Source organism: Myotis myotis, unplaced genomic scaffold (assembly GCF_014108235.1).
Source record: "Myotis myotis isolate mMyoMyo1 unplaced genomic scaffold, mMyoMyo1.p scaffold_m19_p_40, whole genome shotgun sequence".
NCBI classification, from domain to species: Eukaryota; Metazoa; Chordata; class Mammalia; order Chiroptera; family Vespertilionidae; genus Myotis; species Myotis myotis.
This window is the reverse complement of record NW_023416347.1, coordinates 1,087,286-1,097,287: the sequence shown is the minus strand read 5'-3', so window position 1 is coordinate 1,097,287 and position 10,002 is coordinate 1,087,286. Positions and strand designations below refer to the sequence as shown.

The 10,002-nt window shown below is 44.4% G+C and overlaps 1 protein-coding gene across 2 annotated transcripts in view; it reads right to left on the bottom strand.

Moving 5' to 3' along the window:
• The window catches only part of LOC118654986 (zinc finger protein 260-like), a 32,843-nt gene extending 27,105 nt beyond the window's left edge, over positions 1-5,738 (bottom strand). For both annotated transcript variants that reach the window (XM_036306304.1, XM_036306306.1), the window contains exon 1: positions 4,423-5,738. In XM_036306304.1, the coding sequence (XP_036162197.1) occupies positions 4,423-4,543 (121 nt within the window). In that variant the 5' untranslated portion in view covers positions 4,544-5,738. The remainder of the gene's footprint in view (positions 1-4,422) is intronic.
• Between the last annotated feature and the right edge of the window lie 4,264 nt (positions 5,739-10,002).

The following is a 10,002-nucleotide window of genomic DNA, read 5'->3' as shown; positions in this document are numbered from 1 at the left end:
ACTGTGAGCGCTGTGATGTTGAATGAGTTTGGACCTCAGGATGACGGACTTCCCACGATCAAGACACTCATATTGCTTTTCTACAGTGTAAACTCTTCTATGATGAATGAGGATAAAGATTTTTCTAAAAGCTTTTCTACATTTTTTACACTTATAAATCACTACTCTGGAGCAGACAACCTGATGTTGAACAACTTTCTGGTTGTGGCTGGCAGCTTTTTCACATTCAGCCCACTCATCATGACTTCTTCCACTGAGAAATTCTTGTGAAATCTCACTACCCAGTGTTAAAAGTGGCCTGGTGCTGGAGAATGTCTGAGATGGCTGGAAAGTCTTCCCCAACCTCCCTAATGGTTGAAGGCACCCATATTAAGTAAAAGCTGCACTGGGACACAAGTGAGGCCCTGTCCTTATCTTCTTTCCAGGGCTTCTGTCCACTGGCATCTCTCAGTTGCTGGTGAGGGTTTGCAATGAAACAGAAGTCTCTCGCACATATATGTTGTGGATGAAGACTTTCTGCTCAAAATATACTACTTGTAACTCAGTCAGGTCCAAAATATCTTTTAAGACTGAGAAAAAGATGTGTCTTCTGGGTTGCTGGGGCTGTCTTAAAAGCCCTGGCATGACTCTCATGGTACATATACACTCTGCTCAGAATTGGTCTCCTCATCATCTGTTTTATGCCAACAACGTGAAAATAGAAAAATGGTGAGGAACTGAATGCTGAGTGTGGTGACAGGTGGAAGTTCCTTTACAAAAGTGTGTTGCACATAACTAGGTTCTGTGCAATTGACTCAAAACAAAAGATCAATAGGAATGATTATAAGCTACTCCCATGAAGGTCTGGGCTACTGAAGATCACAAAACAAGGAAGATATCAAACAAAATATGACACACGCAGTAAGCACCACGTGGAAGAGAAGCAGGATCTTCAGCTCATTCTTCTGCTAACAGAGTTGAGCATGGTTTTTCTGCTGGTGACATGGAAAGCTGTGCTGAAATATGGTTATGTCTCATTCCAAGTAATCTATATATATAAAAGGGTAATATGCAAAGTGACCCCTCGGGAGTTCGACCAGGAAAATGATCGCTCGCTATGACATGCACTGACCACCAGGAGGCAGTGCGGAACATGGTGGGTGACCAATGGCAGCAGCAGGGCGTGGGCAACGAGGGAAGGAGGAGGAGGGGGAACCATGCGGTGGCAGCGAGGACGGGGAAAACATGCGGTGGTGGCACACGTGTAGCAAGGGATGGAGGAGGTGGGGAGGCAGAAAATCTGATCGGCCATGATCGCCGGCCTGGCCTAGGGACCCTACCCATGGACAAATTTCATGCACCGGGCCTCTACTATTCAATAAATTAGTAGCTGATGTTCAAGAACTATTTAAGCTTGTAGGTGCATCTCATAACACATGTACAGGTCAATGTTAGAGAATACTGAAGATGGAGCAATGCAGAGGAACAGGTGATGCAAAAAGGCCACACAGTTGAAGGTAGTCAAAGGCCAGGAAGTCACAGGTGAAATGACAAGTTAGCACAGTGTCAAGTATGGCAAAAAAAAAAAAAAAAAGTAGAAATGTAGTATTAGCCATTGCGACTAGACAAGAAGAAGAAATAAAAGGCATCCAAATTGGAAAAGAAGAAGTAAAACTGTCCTTATTTGCAGATGACATGATATTATACATAAAAAAACCCTAAAGACTCCATCAAAAAACTATTAGACTTAATAAATGAATTCGGCAATATAGCAGGATACAAAATCAACACCAAGAAATCTATGGCATTTCTATACACCAATAGTGAACTTACAGAAAGAGAGACTAAAAAAGCAATCACATTTACCATCACACCAAAAAAATTAAGATACCTAGGAATAAACCTAACTAAAGAGGTAAAAGACCTCTACTCAGAAAACTACAGGAGGTTGAAAAAAGAGATAGAGGAAGACATAAACAGATGGAAGAACATACAATGTTCATGGATTGGTAGAATCAACATCATTAAAATGTCCATACTACCCAAAGCAATCTATAAATTCAACGCACTTCCCATTAAAATACCAACAGCATATTTCACAGACCTAGAACAAACTCTCCAAAAATTCATCTGGAATAAAAAAGACCCCGAATAGCTGCAGCAATCCTGAGAAAGAAGAACAAAGTAGGCGGGATCTCAATACCTGATATCAAGCTGTATTACAAAGCCACTGTTCTCAATACTGCCTGGCACTGGCACAAAAACAGACATACAAATCAATGGAATAGAATAGAGAATCCAGAAATCCACCCGAACCAATATGCTCAATTAATATCTGACAAAGGAGGCAAGAACTTACAATGGAGTCAAGATAGTCTCTTCAATAAATGGTGTTGGGAAAATTGAACAGATACATGCAATAAAATGAAACTAGACCACCAACTTACACCATACACAAAAATAAACTCAAAATGGATAAAGGACTTAAGTGTAAGATGGGAAATCATAAAAATACTAGAGGAATCCAAAGGCAACAAAATCTCAGACATATGCCGAAGCAATTTCTTCACTGATACAGCTCCTAGACCTAGGGCATTGGAAACTAAAGAGAAAATAAACAAATGGGACTACATCAAAATAAAAAGCTTCTGCACAGCAAAAGAAACCATCAACAAAACAACAAGAAAGCCCACTGCGTGGGAGTACATACTAGCCAATGTTATCACCAATAAGGGTTTAATCTCCAACATTTATAGGGAACTCATACAACTTAACAAAAGGAAGATAAACAATCCAATCAAAAAATGGGCAAAGGACCTAAATAGACACCTTTCAAAAGAGGACATTCAGAAAGCCAAGAGACATATGAAAACATGCTCCAAGTCACTAATCATCCGAGAGATGCAAATCAAAACAACAATGAGGTATCATCTCACACCTGTCAGAATGGCTATCATCAACAAATAAACAAAAGACAAGTGCTGGAGAGGATGTGGAGAAAAGGGAACACTCGTGCACTGCTGGTGGGAATGCAGACTGGTACAGCCACTATGGAAGACAGTATGGAGTTTCCTCAAAAAGTTAAATTTGACCCAGTAATCCCACTTCTAGGAATATATCCCAAGAAACCAGAAACACCAATCAGAAAGGATATATGTACCCCTATGTTCATAGCAGCACAAGTTACCATAGTGAAGATCTGGAAACAGCCTAAGTGCCCATCAGCAGATGAATGGATTAGAAAACTGTGGTACATCTACACGATGGAATACTATGCTGCTGTAAAAAAGAAGGAACTCTTACCATTTGCAGCAGCATGGATGGAACTGGAGAGCATTATGCTAAGTGAAATAAGCCAGTCAATGAAAGAAAAATGCCACATGATTTCACTCATTTATGGATAATAAAGACCATTAAAAACTGATGAACAAAAATAGATACAGAGGCAAAGCAGCATCAAACAGACTGTCAAACTACAGCGGGAAGGCTGGGGAGGGTTGGGGGGCTGGAATGGGGGGTAAGAGATCAACCGAAGGACTTGTATGTATGCATATAAGCATAACCAATGGACATAAGACACTGGGCAGTAGGGGAGGCGGAGGGAATGTCAAGACGGGGGAAAAGAGACATATGTGATACTCTTTGTAATACTTTAAGCAATAAAACAAAATTAAAAAAATAAATAAATAAATAAAAAGAAAAGGTAGAAATGTGCTACTGCCCATGGTACTTGCACCTAAACACTGTTGGAAATGAGCAGGTGCTTGGTATCATCTAAACACCACCCTTACATCATATCTAGCCCACAGTTGCAACTCAATAGGGCCAGGCCTCTTCTGAGACCATCCTGCATGTTCACCCTGTAAAAAATATCAGGGTTCATCCTGCACATTCTTCTCTACAAATACATACAACAGAAATATTCCAAGTATTAATGAAAGATGACAGAGATAGGCAGCCAGCACTGGCCTAGAGCAATTTGGCTTGCAATTGTATTTACAGAAGATAGTATTACAAACAACTGAAGTGTGATCTTGTAAGTACAGTTTAAGGTTCATGTAAGTAAAGACCCTAACCTGGCACAGGCAGTCACCAAGGACCTTTGGCTAGAGGAAGGAGGTAGAAATCGAAGCCATGGATCTGGACAAAGTCATCCTCCCAGGGAGAGAAACAGCAGGTGGGACCCATTAAGCTGTCTATAAGACTCCTGACTCCTAGACACATCCTGCACTGTCTGAGGCAATGAGTGTTAGGGATGTTTGTGGAGTCCTTGGCTCAGGGCTCTCCACAGACCTCACCCATGGCAGCCATAGCACATGTGACAAGACATTGGGGAAATTAGCAGAGTCCATGGTCTGGCTGTAGAAGAGTGAAAGCTACATCAGAGGAATAAAGGAAGAGAGGAGATCATCTCAGGACATTGGGAGAATGTGAAGGTCTTACCTACAGATGATAAAAGTGCAAAAACTTCCAGCATCACATCACAATAGAGAAGTCTCTGAGGCTCATCAAGGAGCCCACATTCCTCCTGAGAGAAGGCAATGTCCACGTCCTCAAAGTTCATATACTGTCATAATGGGGACAGTACAGCCCGGAACCAGATTCACTCCTAAGGTTCCAACTCTGTCATATTCCATCATACACATCAATCTGCTCTCTCCACTCTACACACCAGAGAGGATGCCAGGCCTTCATAACATGAAAGTCACTGTCATCTTATATTTCTAGTGATATTTTGTCTTCCCACAATAAAGGCAGTTGAGCAGATAGAACATAACTGAGCTATGGGATTCACACGTACTCCATACTTCCTCTTGACAGTAGAGTGGGTGTCAAGAACAGAGGGAAGGAAGAGATGTTGGCCATAAAGAGAGTGTGAGTGATTTGATATTGGTCTTGTCAGGCATTACCTTTGTAGTCCCTCAGATTGTTCCTCAAAGACACCAAAAACATGGCATCACACTTCACCCTCAAACCACAATCCCAGGGTGCTGAGCTCATCGCTTTGTACTACCTGCTGCACATAGTTCTTTGAACACTTCTCTCACACAGCTTCATTCCCAGAGGCACAACTTCAAAGGTAATGCAAATTTGCTGTGGCGAGGACGGGTTGTTTCCTAATTACCTTACTTTCCAAAATTATAGATTGCCACCTCCATAATCCATTTCTCTCTTACCCTTCTCCCTTACCCATGCCCGTGGAGATTTCCAAGCCCGGGTAACACTGATGTATGCTATCTCATTCCTAAGAATCAGTGTCTCACCCCCAAGACAAAGGCAGATGGGTAGATAAATGTCACCTAAGCTCTGAACCTGGCAGGTAGTACCAAAACACCCCTCTTTTCAGGCAATTACCCCAAAATAACCCTTATTTTATCATCCAGACTCCACCCGAAATGGACTCTCCCTTCATTCACTCTTATGTCAATGTCAGGGTGCTCTGGCCATGAAGCCACACTCCCTCTCCAAGTGCACATCACTCTCTCTTCCACACCTCTCTCACACCTCCACTCCTACAGTCCCGGACCCCACAGTCATCTCCTTGCGCTCTTACTTATTACTCAGCATGTGTTGTCCAGAGAATGCTTGCCAAGTTCAAACAGGATCACGTACTGCCCTGACTCTGATAGTCCACACTCATAGAGGCAGCCTTCAGTCCTGCTATGAAAGCCTCTCTCCATGACTGTTTTTCCTTCAATCTAACCTATGAAGAACCACAATCAGATCTCAGATACCCTGAACCCACCTCCCCTGGTGCTGCACTTGATGTCCTTTCACCAGTCACAGCCAACATCTCTCCACTTAACCGTTACTCAAGTCCCAGCTGTGGAGGCCCTCTGTACCAAGCCCAGAGAGTCTCACAGATTCAAGTCACTAAGCTAATGCACAAGACTGACTGTTACTCCCCAGCCAGGGCACACTGAGGGTCACAACAATATCCTGGTGAGTGTTTACAGAAATAAATATGTACCAACCCAATCTCCTATTGTTTGAATTACTCTCCAGCCTCCAATTCACCTCACACCCACTCATCTTTTAAAGGCCCTGGCCACTGCAAAACCATTCTCTCTCCCCCACACTCTACATTTCAACTTCTATTGCTATGCTCTGTTCTGGTACCCACCTGCCAGAAAGAGTGGACCAGCAGAAAGCCAGGCTCACAATGTCCCTTCTGAGCTACTAATACCATTATCACAGTGACCATGATTCCCTGTATTAAAGTGATCTGCAGTCCTGAATGATGTGGTTCAGTTGGTTGAGCATAGACCCATGCATTTGTGAGATCTCATGCCTGGGTTGTGGGCTGAATAAAAAACTGGGGTTGTGGAGGCAGCAACCAATCCTTGTTTCTTGCTCATCACTGTTTCTCTGTCTCTCTTCCTCCATTTCTACCTATAAAATCAATCAATCAATCAATCAATCTCTCTCTCCATCCTATCTAATAATAGACAAACATGGTAATTGATGGTACCTTCGCTATGCTTCCCATTGGCTAATCAGTGTGATATGCAAATTAACCACCAACAAAGATGGCAGCTAATTTGCATACTGCAGGCAGGGCGGGACAGCGAGAGCCGCCATCCAGGCCCCGTGTGCGACCCCAGAAGCCGCCTGCCTGCCGGCTGTGATCGGATCCAATCCTGGGCCGCAGGCCGGCCCAGAAGCCCCAGGCCGGCCTCTGAAGCGCCAGAAGCCACCTGATATGGTAGTAACTCTATCAGTAAACACTCTGAAAGTCAGTGGCATAAATGCACCAATTAAAAGACAGATTATGAGGGTGAATAAAAAACAAAACCCACTTTAAATATAAAGACACATATAGATTAAAAGTAAATGAATTAAGCTGCAGCCTGTTTTGCTCAGTGGATAGAGCATTAGCCCATGGACTGAAGGGTCCAGGTTCGATTCCAGTCAAAGGCATGTACCTCAGTTGCTGGCTTGATCCCCAGTCCCTATCAGAGCATGTGCAGGAGGCAACCAATCAATGTGTCTCTCTCTTTCCCTTTACTCTCTCTAAAATTCAATGGAAAAATATCCTTGGGTGAAGATTAACAAAAACAAAGTAAAAGGATTTAAGTAACATTAAAGAGATTATAAGAAAAATATATTCCAAATTTTGTTAGTTGTATAATGGTTATGTTTAAATTATTAACACCTAAGAAACTGGGTGAAGGGTACATATAATATGCTGTAGTATTTTATAGTTTTTTTTTACATGTATGAGATTATTTCAAATTAAAATATTAAAAAATTAAAAATTAATAAAATATTAATTGAAATGTATCTGCATTACATGAAAAATCTCCTAATTGCTTCTAGCATAATTTATTAATTTTTGCTAAAATTTACAAGGGTTCAATTAAAAAATATCTTAATTCTAAATGATATGGGAGAAAATATATAATAGTGCAGTTATAAGCACTTAGCTGAAAATAAAAATTTAAAGAAGTGACTTTAAAGAAGGGATTAGCCAAAGAAAATATATGCACTACCCATGGACACAGACAACAGTATGGTGATAGCCAGAGTGAAATGGGGGGTTAAGAGCTGGGTAGAGGGGGAAAAGGGGGGAAATAGGGACATCCTATATAATAAAAGGCTAATATGCACACTGACTGAACGGCGGAATGACTGGTTGCTATGATGCGCACTGGCCACCAGGGGGCAGACGCTCAATGCAGGAGCTGCCCCCTGGTGGTCAGTGCACTTCCATATGGGGAGTGCCACTCAGCCAGAAGCTGGCTCATGGCTGGCCAGCACAGTGGTGGTGGCAGGAGCCTCTCCCACCTCAGTGGCAGCACTAAGAATGTCGAACTAATGGTTTAGACCCGATCCCTTGGGGGCCTAAGCCTTTAGTCGGACATCCCCCAAGGGCTCCCTGGCTGCCAGAAGGATGTCTGACTGCAAGCTTAGGCCTGATCCCCCGGGGAGTGGGCCTAAGTCGACAGGTGGACATCCCCCAAGGGGTCCTAAACGGTGAATGGGCACAGGCTGGGCTGAGGGACCTCCCCCCAGTGCACAAATTTTTGTGCACCGGGCCTGTAGTGTGTGTGTGTGTGTGTGTGTGTGTGTCTATAGTGTTGTTGTTTTTTTAATCCTATCTGCCAGTTCCTGATTCAGCTCACTCTTCACTCTAAGCTTTTGCATATTCTGGAACCTATACCCTATAGGACCTCCCTTTTGACAACAAGGTCCACGTCATAAAGCCCTACTCCTACCCTTAGGAGTCTGGGCTTATTGTCTGGTCAAAGTCCCCAGGTCCAAGGGCTACAAGAGCAGCTGACAGTCCCAGGACACCAGTATGTCAGAGGCCATAAGTGTGTGAGGCCCTGAAATAAGCTCCTCAAACCCGTACACCATTCAATTCTGCATTTGCGGGAATTCAGGGAAAGAAAATGGTCTGTTTAGAGCCTGGCTACCAGCAGGCTCTATGGCAGAGGTTCTTAAACTGTGGGTCATGACCCCTTTGGGGGTCGAACGACTCTTTCATGGGGGTCGCCTAAGACCATGGGAAAACACATATATAATTACATATTGTTTTTGTGATTAATCCTATGCTTTAATTATGTTCAATTTGTAACAATGAAATTGGGGGTCACCACAACGTGAGGAACTGTATTAAAGGGTCGCGGCATTAGGAAGGTTGAGAACCACTGTTCTATGGGCTCACCTGCTCAGTGCCCTTGCCCAGCCCAGAGGCCAGGTGCCCTCCAGATGCCTGTGTTATCTCGGGGCTCAGTCCTCAGGGCTCACTCTGCCAGCTCCCTTATCATTTACAGGACTTCCCCTTCCTGTCCACAGCTGCTGTCCTCTGTCTTCCAGTCTGTCCTTCCTCTGAGCAAAGTTAGGAAAAGTTAGAATCCGGCCTCAGGAAATTCCCTCTTTTTTTCACAACCCTCTATGGCCCCAGCGTTCTGAGAGTGAAAGTAAAACCGCTCGTGCAAAACCACACCTCATCTCTTTGTTGCCTTTAGACCCACAACAGGCGCGGGTTTTCCTAATCCTCCTGCCTCAGCCCCACCACCGTGTCCTTAGAAGGTGGCACTGCAGCCTGTGGCCCTCTTCCCCCATCACACCCTGTGTCACCCAGGAGACACTCACTGTTCTGGATGCGGCTTCCTGGGCGGCGGGACCTGAGGCTCCGGTCCCCAAGGCTGGGGGGTTAAACGGGGTCAGGCTGCGGGAACGCTGTGGGCAGAGAGGAGTCCCGGAGGCACGGAGGCCCCCCTCCCGGCCTGTTGGTGCCCAACCAGCCTCACACACACCCCGCACAGCAAGGACGCTGCCTCCTAGGCCTCCTCCTACTCACGACCAGTGGGCTGAGGCCTGTGAAGCTTTGAAGAAAGTGAAGAGGTCAAAATGCCCGCCAGGAGGAGGAAGGCGGAAGTCCCGCCCTAACCGGATGCACGGACACCAAAAGTGCCCTTTAGCTCCGCCCACGTGGGCCCATTCCTTTCTGGGTAATGTAGTTTTCTCAAACGCCGACAGGGTGGCTAGGTTCCCAGCCAATGACACTGGAGAATAAAGGTGATTGTTCAGCAAGAGGAACTGGGGAAGGATAAGATGGGACCAGAGGCCTGGTTAACTGGAACAGACTGGCAGATCTCCCAGGAGCGGGGCGTGGGGAGGACTGGGAGAGATCCCCCAAAGAATATATGCACAGGGGAAAATGGGAGACATCTGTAATACTAGCAACAATAAATACATTGTTTTTTAAATTTTTAAATAATATAGTGCAGCTGCTGTGACTCAATGGTTGAGCGGCAACCTATGAACCAGGAGGTCATGGTTGTATTCCTGGTCAGGGAACATACATGGGCTGTAGGTTCAATTCTCAGATAGGGGAGAGGTACGTGCAGGAGGCAGCTAATCAGTGATTGTCTCTCATCATTGATGTATTTATCTCTCCCCCTCTCTTCCTCTGTCCAAAATCAATAAAAATATATTTTTAAAAGTATATACATATATGCATAGTCCATGGACATAGACAATAATGGGGTGAGGGCCTAGGAATGGTGTGGT